This window comes from Dipodomys merriami, unplaced genomic scaffold (assembly GCF_024711535.1).
Source record: "Dipodomys merriami isolate MVZ:Mamm:240054 unplaced genomic scaffold, mDipMer1.0.p SCAF_4, whole genome shotgun sequence".
Classification (NCBI taxonomy): Eukaryota; Metazoa; Chordata; class Mammalia; order Rodentia; family Heteromyidae; genus Dipodomys; species Dipodomys merriami.
The window spans coordinates 92978163-92991709 of NW_027205603.1; the positions used below are offsets into that span (position 1 = coordinate 92978163).

Genomic DNA, 13547 nt, shown 5'->3' on the forward strand with positions numbered 1-13547 from the left:
AAGTAGAGCTATGGCTCAAGAGGTAGAGCTTGAGCCTTGAGCACAAAAGCTTACAGACAACACCCAGGCCCTAGTTCAAGCCCCAGAACTGGCACACTTGCACACACATGTACACATGTATATACACACACACACACACACACACACACACACACACACACACACACACACACACGGAGAAAGAAAGAAAAAAAGAAAGAGAAAGAGAGAAAGAGAGAAAGAAAAGAAGGAAGGAAAGAAAGAGAGAAAGAAAAGAAGGAAGGAAAGAAAGAAAGAAAGAAAGAAAGAAAGAAAGAAAGAAAGAAAGAAAGAAAGAAAGAAAGAAAGAAAGAAAGAAAGAAAGGAAAGAAAAGAAGGAAGGAAAGAAAGGAAGGAAGGAAGGAAAGCAAGAAAGCAAAAAATACGATTCTGGGACTAGCTTCACTCAATACCTAGGAATGAGGGAAAAAGCCCAGGCAGACCCGCAAGTCCCCACCCTGGGATTTCATTCACAGGTTCCAGAAGTCGACTGGTGGCGGTGAGCTAAGACCTAGAAGTATTCAGGAAGAAAGCACCTTACGTGCAAGATTTCTGAGTCAACAGCTTACACTCTATGTCGGCACTGGTCCAGCCTAACTCCGGAGACAAAGCAACGAACTCTTGCTTATTTTACGAACTACCAGTGAGCTGAGGCTGGAGGAAAAGCACCCACCTGGCCGGTGTCTGTTGGCTGCTTCTGAAGGAAGTGAGCTTCCAGGGAGCCTCGGAGCCCCGGTCTTCCCGCCAGTGCCCCCGGGGTAGTGGTAGATGACAGAAGCAGAACACAGCCCTTCCAAGGCAGCTGTCATGAGAAAGGACACCATCCATCAGTCAGTGTTCTAGCTGACTTACTCTGACTGCAGAGGCTAAGAATGGTTCTAACAGCTGGCTCATTTGGGAAAGCCAATTTCCCCAACAAAACATCAAACCTAAAGTTTTGCTGTACATAGAAACTTGAGAAAACTCAAGGAACTTTTGGATCCAAAACTGCTGGGTGTGCTTAAAAGTTACCAAAAACCACAGAAACTGGGCTGGGAAGGTGGCTCAGTGGTAGAGTGCTTGCCTTGCATGCATGAGGCCCTGGGTTCGATTCCTCAGCACCACATAAGCAGAAAAAGCAGGAAGTGGTGCTGGGGCTCAAGTGGTAGAGCCCTAGCTTTGAACTGAAGAGCTGAGGGACAGCACCCAGGCCCCGAATTCAAGCCCCATGACCAAAAAAAATTTTTTTTAATATTTTAATTTAAAAAAAAAAAGCACAGAAACCTTGCTGTAAACATAGTTCCCACTGCAGAGATTTTCCAAGGTGGAAAATAAAACTGAGATTGCCAACATTCTCTTTTTACATCTCTTTGGAGATGTAGGTACTTAGTCCTTCATAGTAGTAAGGCAGTAATAAGTTACCATTTTTTATGGAAAATAAGTGTTCTCCCAAACAAAATCGCACAGAGGAAGAAGGGCAGGCTCACGTGTACACAGGTTTCTTTGGTATCCGATTTGCCACAGACTGCTTGATTCTCCCAGTGACTTCTACATCTGGCCGTTCCTACACCAGACCTAATGCTCCTGGACAACTAACTGCTGGCGACCGGCAGAGCAGGTGTGGGGGGAGGCAGGCTCCTCCACAGCCAGGGCCTCTCCATCAGGAGCTCCTCAGCACGCAGGGAGCAAGCAGGCGAGCACAGTCCCTGTGCCAGCAAGCGCCAAGCGCCGGCTGCCCACCCTTACCTTACGTGTGCTGGACAGGCTCGAGCCAGCAACCTCAGCGAAGCCCCCAAACCCTGCTCCCACAAACACAGTGAGCCCTTCGTCGGCCCCTCTTCCCATCCCACTATTCCAGGCCTCACCTTCTTCCCCTCTTGTATTTCTCCACCTCTTTAAGAAGCCAAACATGGAATTACGTGAGGCCATCAAGCCCGTCTGATACTAAAGGTGTTCTCCACTCAGTTTCTATAAAAGAGCTTACTTCATTACTTCACTGTGACGTTTTATTCTAAGCGGCTGACAGCAGGCACCCTCAACAGTCACCCTCAAGACAGAGCCCTAGTTTAGCCACTACAAACATCTATCTGCAGGAATTATGGGAGCCCCCCAAAACACACTGGACGGTGGGCATGCCCCGTTCACACTGGCCCCGCCCCCCAGGCGACTCCTCTGTAAGGGGAAGGGCGCCCCCGCCCGGCCGCAGCCGCGCTCCTCCCACAGCGCCCGGCTCTGCGGCCCGCCAGGGCAAGAGAAAGCGGCTCTTCCAGATGGACTTTCTGCTCTTTTTCCTTTCAGTCTTTAAAACTGAAGTGGTTCACGTACAGTAAGAAGCTGCCCACATGGTGCAACTCAGTTTTCCATATTTCACCGTTATGACATGACCACCGCCTGCTGCCAGAACACATCCCATACCCGTATCCCCAAAAGCCTGCTGCCCCGTCATCAGTCCCTCTGCACGCTTTCTCCCATCCCTGGGCAACACTCATCAGCCATCTTCTTCAATAGGCTGGCGACCCTGGACATTTCTTTTTTGTTTTTTCCAGTCCTGGGGCTTGAACTCAGGGCCTAGGCACTGTCCCTAAGATTCTTTTGCTCAAGGCTAGCATTCCACCACTTGAGCCATAGCACCACTTCTGGCTTTTTCTGTGTATGTGGTACTAAGGGAATGAAACCCAGGGCTTCATGCGTGCTAGGCAAGCGCTCTACCACTGAGCCACATTCCTGCCCCTGGACATTTCTTAGCCATGGAATCCCACCACATGTGGCCTTAACACTTCGCTTCCAACGTGCAGCTGTGTTGCAGTGACTGCCGTATGTTATTCACCTTTTGGCTGCATACAACTCTACCCTCCGTGTATTCCCCGTCGAGGCGTGCGGGGTGGGAGAGATGGAGGTGATGACAATGGTGGCCACACAGAGCGCTCGTGCTAAGAGCAGGGAGAAGGAAGCTTGAGTCTCCTTCCCAGGACACGGCTCGGTGGGCTGGAGGGGGCAGCGGAGAAGGCCCAGGACCGCCGCAAACCCTCGTGGCAACCAGCACAGGCTGGCTGCTAGTCCTGCCTGCCCTTCCCGCCAGACCCTTTTACTGTTTCCCCTGATTCTAACCAACAGTTGAAACAAGGACAGAGCAGCCTTATCCCCAGCCACAAGGACAGACCAGAGCACTATTTTATGGGACTCCGCCATCACACAGCCTTACCCCCAAGCCACAGAAAGTCATTCACGGAGCGGAGAAGTTCCACGGCCATGTGGTAATGCACCAGGGAGTCCTGCAGCATTCCGGCCTGGAGACACAAGTCCCCCACATGCTTGCGCATGCGCCCCTGGCACCGCTTCTTATAATGTCTGAAAGACAAAATGCAATGGAAACACATGGTTATCAACCCACGCACGCGCCCTGGAGCTAGCAGAGCAGGGCGCTACTCACCTTTCCCACTGCTAAGATATACTAGACGGTAGCTCTATTACTGAAGCCAGCACCAGTCACTGCCAATTTCAAGGACTGGAGGGGTCCTGACTCCAAACCTCAACTTCTGGGTGATTTTTTAAAGGTAACGTGGGTATAAGTCCTCGACTCTGCATGTCACTTAGACACACTGGGGTTGGACCTTTCAATGTTGCCAATTGCAGCATTAGTATAAAAAAGTTTTATTTTCACATTGGGGGAGGGGTTGTGTTTGGGGGTTTTGTTGAGTTTTTTGTCATTATTGTTGTTTGTGCCGGTCCTGGGGCTTGAACTCAGGGCCTGGGCTCTGTCCCCAAGCTGCATTTTACTCAAGGAACTACCACTTGGGCCACAGTGCCACTTCCAGCTTTTTCTGGGTAGTTTACTGGAGATACGAATCTCGTGGACCGACTTTCCTGCCCAGGCTGCCTTTTTTTTGTTGTTCTGTTGTTTTTTGTCAGCCATGGGCCCTGAACTCGGCCTGGGCGCTGTCCCTCAGCTCTTCAGCTCAAGGCTAGCACCCTACCACTTGAGCCACAGAACCACTTCTGGCTTTTTTCTGCTTATAGGGTGCTGAGGAATCGAACCCAGGGCCTCATGCATGCAAAGCAAGCACTCTACCACTGAGCCACCTTCCCAGCCCCCCAGGCTGCCTTTGAACCACAATCCTCAGATCTCAGCCACTAAGTAGCTAGGATTACAGGCATGAGCCACCAGCGCCTGGCTGAGTATTACATTAAAAAAAAAAAAAAAAAAAAAAAAAAAAAAAAAAAAGCTGTATGTTTTCTCACCAAGAAAACAATCTAATCCAGATTGAACACCCACAAGAATCCTGAAGAGCAATGTGCCTAACCCAGTGAGTGGCTGAGGGTTCTCAGTCACAGTTACCCACGCAGACCTAACTCCCTCAACTGCACGGCCTCTGGCTACCTTGGAATTCAGCTTTCTGTTCCAGACACCGCTCGATGAGACCTGTAGCCGGAAAGGAGACACCTGGCGTTGCTGCAGGGCAGCGCGAGGTTGGCCCTGGCAAGCCCTTTACAAAAAGCGTGGCATCAGCCTGCTCCCCCTCCCAGGGGAAAGTGACCACCACCACCACAGCCTCCCCAACAGCGCCGCCACCCCCTGCCTCCCCTGCACACGGGCCAGCGGCCTGCCTACAGCACAACCCCATCCCGTCCTGCCCCAGATCCAAGCCCCAAAGGGTCCTCAGGACAGCTACAGAGAACCCGGTTCACGAGACACCGTCTGCTGGCCCTTCTCACCGCCCTAGTCCAATACCTGCCCAAGGGGCCCTTTCGCTTAGGCTTAGTGGCCTTTAGTGTGCTCCGTCCACTACGGTACTGCACGGGTCCTATCTGGAGAGTGGTCCAAGGCTCGCAGGACAAGGACCAAGGTAAGATGAGGGAAAGGAGGGCAAAGGTCAAGATCTCAAAGTCCAAGGTTCCTACCTGTGTGTCACGTGCTGCTGGATTTATTAGGGAATAAGGTGACCACTGTAAGCATCTCATCCTCAATATAACATACTCCAAGGATTCTCCATCTTCCCAGAACACTAAATAAGAGGTGGGACATTCTCTGTCCGCCTGAGATCACCGCAGCAATGCAGCAGGTGCGCTGGCTCCCCGGGGCGGGCACGTCCTGCTCACGTGCCTGCATGCCACCCTGCCCCGGCATAGCAGCCCTGCGGGCAGGCCCTTCCTCACACCCTGAGGCCCTCAGGCCGCCGCCGCCGCCGGCGGAACACGCCCTTTCATGCACCATTCTGAATACATACTCAATGTATTTTAAATTCAACTTTAAAAAAACCTGCACTCCTTAGCCAGGTGCGGTGGTGCACACCTGTAGCCCCACCTACACCGGAGGCACAAGTTGAAGGACCTTGGTCTGAGACTAGCCCTGGCAAAAAAAAAAAAAAAGAAGGAGGAGGTTCTGTCCAAAAAGTAATTAAAAGCAAAAAGGGCTAAAGAAATGTAAAAAAATAAATAAGATAACTTTAATTTTTTTTTAAATTTCCTGTTGGCTATGATATAAAAACCTAAAAATTTTATGCCTATTTTGGTACAATTCAAACTTTCTCACCCAAATTCAGTCTTGCAAGAAGTAACAGACCATGGCAGGCGTCAGTGGCTCACGCCTGTCATCCTAGCTACTCAGGAGGCTGAGATCTGAGGATCATGGTTCAAAGCCAGCCCGGGCAGGAAAATCCATGAGACTCCTATCTCCAATTAGCCACCAGAAAACCAAAAGTGGTGCTATGGCTTAAAGTGGTACAGTGCTTGCCTTGAGCTGAAGAGATGAGGGACAGCTGCTCAGAGTTCAAGCCCTACAACCAACAAAAAAAAAAGTCACAGACCCTTTCTTCTCTGAACGTTAGTTTTCAAATCCTTTTAGAAGCCTTGAATTCTTTCATGAACAATTGTTTAAACTGCTAGAACTGTATGACCACTGGATATGCCTAATGGACATGGAAAAAACACACAGGAAACAGTAACTTTAAAAAAATCATTAGGGGCTGGGAAGGTGGCTCAGTGGTAGAGTAATTGCTTTGCATGCATGAGGCTCTGGGTTTGATTCCTCAGTACCACATAAGCAGAAAAAGCTGGAAGTGGTGCTGTGGCTCAAGCTCTAGCCTTCAGCACAGAGAGGCTCAAACACATAGTCCAGGCCCTGAGTTCAAGCCCCAGGACTGGCAAATAAAAAAAAGAAAAGAAAAAAAAGATAAAAGGAAAAAAAGAAAAAGCAGCATTAGCTAGGCACCAGTGGTTCATGCCTGGAATTCGAGCTACTCAGGATGCTGAGATCTGAGGATCATGAACTGAAGCCAGATTGGGCAGGAAAGTCCATAAGACTACTCAGAAAAAGCTAGAAGTGGCACTATGGTGTAAGTGGTAAGGTGCTAGCCTTAAGCCAAAGAAGCTCAGCACCCAGGCTCAGAGTTCAAGCCCCAGGACAGGCAAAAAAGAAAAGAAAAAAAGAAAAAGACAGAATAGCTGGGTACCTGGGCACCAGTGGCTCACACCTGGAATCCTAGCAATTCGGGAGGCTGAGATCTGAAGAACGCAGTTTACAGTCAGCCTGGGAAGTTTATCTCCAATACATTACCAAAAAAGACAGAAGTGAAGCGGTGGCTCAAGTGGTAGAGTGCTAGCTTTGAGCAAAAAGAAGCTCATGGGCAGTGCCAGACCCCAAGTTCAAGCCCTAGGAGTCAAATAGGAAAAAAGAAAGAAAGAAAGACGACAGAGGAGAAAGAGGATAAGAAGAGGAAGAGAAGGGAGGAGGGAAGGGAGAGAGGGAGTGAGAAAAGAGGGGGGAGAAAGCGGGGAAAGAGCAGGAAAGGCGGAGAGGGAGATTAAGCAGGCACTGGTGGCTCATGCCTGTAATTCTAGCTATTCAGGAGGCGGAGATCTGAGGACATGTTTCAAAGCTGGCCTGGGCAGGAAAGTTTATGAGGCTCTCATCTCCAGTTAACTATCCAAAAAAGCCAGGATGGAACTGTGATTCAAGTGGCAGAGCATTAGTCTTGAGCACAAAAGCTCAGGATAGCACCCAGATCCCGAGTTTAAGCTCCAGTACTGGCACACGCACTAAAGAAACAACATGCAAAGAGCTTAAATGAACCTCTTTTCTATGGTTTAAAAAGAGAAATCCACAGTCAAACAAACTTAAAGCAAATGCAAAATGCAAATATTAACAGACATGCTTTTAGTTTGTCATAAATTGTAAGACTATGGGAGCGTCAAGGTCCCGAGCCGCAGAGCCTGCTCCCCAGGCCTCACCACTTCCTCACGCCTACAGCACAGGGGGTAAGTGTGGGGTTATAGAATACCTGGGATCATGTAATTCGTAACTACAACCTGTCTCTGCGAAGTCCCAGGCAAAGGCCAGGCTGTGCAGATAAAGGAAAGATGCCTTCTAGAAGCTGGATGAAGCACCTACCACACACCATAACAGCAGCTCCCTCCCTTACCCTCAGCTGCAGAGGGCTGGAGAGCGGCTCAGAGGAGCAGGCAGGCCCTGCGTGCTGGAGGCCCTGAGTTTGCTCACTAGCACAGCAATAAAAACAAATAAACGTCAGAAAAATCCAATTAAAGCTAGAGGCTGTACTATTTTTCATGACACGATCAGAGAAAAGAAAATATTTAGTACTTTTTTGTGATTTTGGTCCTATTTGTGTGGCTGATGGCAAAGAATGGTTTAGTATTCCAGTTCATAAACCAGTTACAGACAAAGAAACATTATACTCAAACCCAACGAGAAGCAAGTGCTGAAAAAATAGTTTGCTATTAAAATCCCAAGGAACTTTGAGAAAGGCAATCTCTTTTTTTATGAGGGGAGTACTGTGCAGAGTTAGAAGTCTTTGCATAATTAAACAACAGCTCCCATTCATGACTGCACTGAGGTATCCTGGGGTGAGGGCCCCTGGATTACATGCATCCTGTGAGCGCAATCACACCCTCTGCAAGGTGCCTAGGTGGCAAAGCTAAAGCTCAAGTCACAGCCAAGTGTTACGAGCAGGCTCTACAGAGGAAGTTAAAGCTGCAGTGCAGTGCATGGGTTCAGAAGAACCGGAGACAAATCATCGGTGCTGACTTTCTCCATCTGAACATTCTTACACTGAACCTGGGTAACAAGACATGCTTCTATAAGGGAGCTCAGGACTGGCCCTGCGGCTGGGTTACCTTCCACTGGATGAAGGGAGGGCTGAAAAGTTTGAACGTTCGGGAGCAGAGCTGTAGTGCAGCTCAGTGGTAGAAAATGTGTGTACCTTGCTGGGCCCTGGCTCCATCCCTAACACCACAAACAAGAAGCAAAGTGCAGGCATGCCTGTGTTATGCAAATGTGCACTATCTTTGTATGTGCGCACTGTCTGTAGCCATGTCACTGCAGACATAAACATGAGATGCTACTCATTTGGGGGTGGGGTTTAAACACCAGTGCAAAGAGGACTGGCCTCATGAATTAGAACATGAGTGCTTATGTGGGAGAGGCTTTCCTGGAAGGCTCCAGAACACCTGCTTTACACTTCCAAGTGGAATAAAGGAGACACATTTTGGACCTCATCAACTAGCTGTGTGATGCTGGACCAATGACAACCTCTCTGAGAAAGCCTCTTGCTCACAGAATGGACTTGCCAGCTGGGTCCTCTGCCTTGGACCGTCAGCAACACGAATGACATGTGCAGGTAGGGCAGGGTGGCTGGCTCGGCCTGACACAGGTCGTGCTAGTCCCCTCCCCTCCCCCAGCAGTGCAGAGCCCCGAAGCACACTGCCTACTTGCCTTCACAGCCAGAGGGATCAAAGAGTCCGTATCAATGTCCAGAACATTCGTTTCTTTAAGTCTAGTTGGGCTGGGAGGGAACTATTCCAGAACTATCCAACAGCCCTCCTCTCTCCCAACTCTCCATCTCCTCTCTCATCAGACCTCCCCCCCTCCCCCCGCCCGACATGAGTCTGGGAATGCCACCCTGCCACCCTCCCCACTGCCCCCCGCAGCTGCCCGAGCTCCGGCCACAGTGCAAACCCTGCCCTGTCACCCCTCACTCCCAGCCAGTGGCCGAGTTCCTCACAGTTCACTCCCCAAACCTATCAAAGCCCAAGTGTGGCCCTCTCTCCAAAACACTCCCCAGCAGGGCTCGTGGGCGCGGCCTGACCGGCAGCAAGCACCCAGCAACTAGGTGCTGAGCCCCTCGGTGAGGGCCCGCTGTGGGGGGCAGTCGAGAATCAGGGCACTACTTGGCCTGCTCCTTGAAGGGCCCGGTGTCCAGGAGAGCCGCTGCATATGGCTCTGACATGTGCGCAGGAGTGAGCAGGCAAGGACTGACCCAGACCCAGCTATTCTCACGGTGGCCGCGGGATCCGCGCAGCCAACAGGTTCCCGCTCCTCCGTCTCCCAGGAAACAGCCCCGGCTCCCACACTGGCAACGCGCACTGCTTTCCTGGCGCCCCGCCCATTGAACCGGAGCAAAGGAAACAGAGAATGCAAGTGTTGGCGCTTGGGCCAGAGCAGAAGAGAGGCAATGAGGCTCCTGGGGGCCAAGTGCGAGTGGGGACCCCGGGATCCGGGTCAGCCGAAGACTGACTGGCAGGGCTGACCACAGGCATCTGTGACACGAAGGAGCACCACCCCATCGCCAGCTGTGACACCGCCTCACCGCCTCACCGGGGCAGAGCGGCTGTGTCGGTCATGTAGGGAAGCGGCAAGCCTAGGGCGGGGAGGCCTGCCACGGCTGCTGCGGGGAGCCCCCAGACTGCCCCGGCTCCACGTGCTCGCAGGCAAAGGCTCACAGGAAACAGCAACCGTGATACAGTCCCTGCGTCCACGGCAACCCGTGATACAGGTTCACAAGGCCCAAGTGAATGTAGCTATTCAGATCTCGGACATTTTCCCTGAGCCCTCACAGAGTTTTGGAGGAGCCCCTGCCCTTCGTGGGGAGGAGCGGCTGAGTGGAGGAGAGTGGACGCAGGCTCCGGGAAAGCAGAGGAGAGGCGTAGGGCGGAGCGGCCCCCAGCACACGTCTGCACCTGCCAGCGGCCACCATGCACACCCCACAGCCCACAGCCGCGCCAACCTCATGCCGCTTCTCGCTTGAACGCCTGGGGCCAAGCGAGGCGCTGCTGCTGCAGCCCAGCTGAACAGCCACGGAAAGGCCTCTGCAGCCCCCAAAGCCACTGCCACTGCACTGCAGTAAAAAAAAAATTAGTACAGGCTCATCTGTCACTAAGAAAAAAAAAGAGCAGGTATTTGACAAATATCAAATACCAATGGGTTAAAGTGCTACAACTAAAGAACATGTGAAAATGAAACCCACGGGTAGGCAGCAGTTAGTTGTTTCTTGAAAGCGGTGAAGGCAATGAAACAGCACACAGGGAAAGCTAGCTACTTTGGGGGCAATCCATTCACAGCCTACCTTTTCAGACCCAACAACACACTCACAGGGCAGTATGAGAGAAAAAGGAAAAGAAAAGGAAAGGAAGAGGAACAAGCAAAATTAGAAACATACAAGAACAAAAAGAGTGTTGATAGCTATGTACAAAACCCACCCTCGGTTCTGATGAGAAAAGAACACTCCCCAGCAGCCTAGGAAGGACTACCCACACTGGGCGTGGTGCACACGTGTCCCCGCAGCTCCACACTGGCAGGAGCACAGGCCAGGGCCACACTCTGAAGCCCTGCAGGAAACAGAAGCTGGAGTCCTGAGAGGCAAGGATCACCAGTGGGCAGAGCACGGATCAGACCGTGGCTCACCAAGCTTCTTTTTGAACTTTGAGGGACGACTGCTCGTAATCTCGAGTGGACATGCCCTTGAGGGCCATGATCTAACCCCGGTGAACAGCTGTCAATGTCTGCGGCAGTGTTGACAGGCTCCGCCATTCCTGCGGAACCCACTTCACTGGTGGAAGCTGACAGCTGACAAAGGACAAAGGCACTGGCCTGAGGGTGGGAGCCGAGCTCACTCTCAGGGGCTCCCTCAGGGAGTTTCTGAGGCCCCGAGGCCTGGGCCACTCACTCCCCACCACCCTGACAGGCAGCTGCAGGGCTGGAAGAGCTCGGGGCTGCACAGAGCTGGGCGTGGAGCTGGGCAAGGCTTTGCAGTGAGGCCAGAGCTGGGCAGGAGGCTCCTTGGGAATGGGAGCGGCTCTGCTTTCTAAGCCTTGCTGCCTCAACCCCAACTCGGGCCGTGGAGCGCTCCCCTGCCGGGGACGGTACAGACAGGCCTGTCCTTTCCTAGAGCCAAAAAAGAGCCCCTGCACTGCGTGGCCTGCAGTCTGACAGAGGCCCCCTCACGCTCCCAACTGCCAGGGCCGGACTTGGCCTACTTTCTGTAGTTTTGTAACACTTCCTCCTCAGACATGCCACCAGCAAGAAAGTAACTACGTGGTTGTGAGAAATTCCAGAAGCAGAGGATTTTGTGGCAGGCACGGCACGGCGCATCGTTTGATCCCCCTGGGGAGAAACCCCACCAAGAGGAGAATCAAGTGCGGGCGGCTGCCAATACCACCAGGCCAGTAAGGGGCAGTCACACCACGGGGCGGAGAACAGAGACCCGCTGGCAAAGCTGCTGCCCGGCTTGTCTCTCGCCTCTTCTCCCATCAGCCATGGAGGCAAAGATGGCAAAAGAGGGAGTTCAAGAAGAGCTAATCTGCAGTTCTAGTCCAAGGAAAGCCAGGCAGCAGGAAGCCCTATCAGACTCTGGAACACAGAGCGGCCACACTGCTCACACGGGGGGGGGGGGGGCTGTTTGGGGCACCCTGGTGACACCCGTGGCATTGCTGGGGCTATCAGTGGTCTGGCACCTACAGAGAGTTGGGAGTCAGGGCCGTGGGTTCGGTTCCCACCCAGGGCCTGGTTCTTGCCAGTCTAGACTCAGCACTTCCTTGTCAAGCAAAGCTGAAGGGGAGGCTCTGAGGCAGCACCAGGCAGCAGAGGGCGGCCGCGGACTAGCAGGGTCTCTAGCGGCCACGTTTATAAAGGACAGTTGAAATAGGCTTTAATACGTCTTTTAATCTGAAATGTGGATAAGGCCAAAAAAAGCGGGGGGGGGGGGGGGGGGGGTGATTTTAAGTTTTTTTCAGTAGGGAAATCTTCCAGTCATGTCCCCCTAGCCTAGTTTCTGGGGCTGGGGTGGGGGGAGGCTGCTGCCTTGGCCAACACCCAGGGGTCCCAGGGGGCTGTCACCGAGGGGAACCACTGGTTCCTGAGGGACCTTCCTCCAGAGGCCTCCCCATCCCCGCAACCTCACTCTGGTCACCCCGGTTTTTAAAAATCACTGGGGAATTGTTTGTTCTTTTTCAGTCATGGGGCTGGGCGCTGTCCCTGAGCTCTTCTGCTCAAGCCTGGCCCCCCACACTCCACTTCTGTTTTCTGGCGGCTCACTGGAGCTAAGAGTGTCCCGGACCTTCCTGCCCGGCTGGCTTCAAACCGCGATCCTCAGCTCTCAGCCTCCTGAGGCTGCGCCAGCGGCGTGGCAAGCCCTGGGTCCGACGGCCCAGCTGGGTGAGGGAGCCCCGTCCTTTGTCGGGCCCTCGGCTGGGGCAGCCCGGGGGCCAGGCCTGGGGCCGGTCCCTCAGGACACCTACCTGCTATCCGTGTCGAGGCCCACGAAGTCCTTCTTCTCGAAGGGGACGCAGAGGAGGGGGATCTTGTCCCCGGACTTGTCGGTGGCCCTGTCCAGGCGCTTGGACTCGAGCACGATGAAGAGCGACTCGATGAAGTCCTCGATGCGCTTCTCCACCGAGGCGCAGTCGTCGTAGCTGGGGTAGAAGGCCACGTCGGGGCGCGGCTGCTCGGCCACGTCGCCCCGCAGGCCGAAGACGAAGAGCCGGGAGTCGTAGAGCGTGGCCCCGTAGAGCTCCTTCTGCACCTGGAACCTCTCCAGCGCCGGCGGCCAGTCGCGCGCCGAGGCGCAGTCGGTGACGGTGATGAGCCCCACCACCTTGCGGTGCGTCTGGAAGTCGCCCCACTCGTTGTTCTCGGGCGGGTAGTGGTGGCGGTAGCGGATGAAGAGCGCGCGCTGCGAGTCGCGCAGGCTGAGCTGGCTGACGGCGCTCACGCGCCGGTAGATGCGGAAGAAGTTCTCCTCCGACACCACGCCCACCGGCTGCACCACCACCAGCAGCGTCTGGTGGTCCTCGGCGCACTGCATGTAGTCGGGCACGCTCATCCTGGAGGCCTGCGGGGGAGGGGGGAGGCCTTGAGCAGCCCGCTCCCGCGGGGCGGGGGTCCGGGGGTGCAGGCAGGGAGCCCCCTTTGAGAACCCACCGAACCCACGCAAGACAGACCTTCCCTTCCTGAGAGGCCACGGCGGGCACCTTCGGCGCACCAAATCCCGTCACGCACCTGCTCAGCATTCGGGGCGGGCTTCCCCAAGCGCCAGGCTCTGTGCGGATGGAAAGCGGGACGTGCACACCCCGGCCTCCACAGGCCCCACGCGTGCCCCCAGGCCGGAGGGGAGTGTGGAGTCAGAGGAAGGACACCGCGCTGCCGGGAACCACCGAGCCCACCAGGCCGCAGGCCATGCGAGGTGAGCGCCATCTCAGCACAGCTGCACACAGTCGCAGAGGACAACAGCGCCACAGTGGGCACCGTGCAGGCTCCCAGA

The 13547-nt window shown here is 53.8% G+C and overlaps 1 protein-coding gene across 1 annotated transcript in view; it reads right to left on the reverse strand.

Annotated features, from left to right (window-relative positions):
- Trappc9 (trafficking protein particle complex subunit 9) overlaps positions 1-13547 on the reverse strand; it is a 451464-nt gene that overhangs the window by 433369 nt on the left and 4548 nt on the right. Inside the window, exons 2-4 of the mRNA XM_069991461.1 lie at positions 12526-13118; positions 3200-3345; positions 692-820 (exon numbers count right to left, since the gene is read on the reverse strand). Of these exons, the coding sequence (XP_069847562.1) occupies positions 692-820; positions 3200-3345; positions 12526-13109 (859 nt within the window). The 5' untranslated portion in view covers positions 13110-13118. The remainder of the gene's footprint in view (positions 1-691; positions 821-3199; positions 3346-12525; positions 13119-13547) is intronic.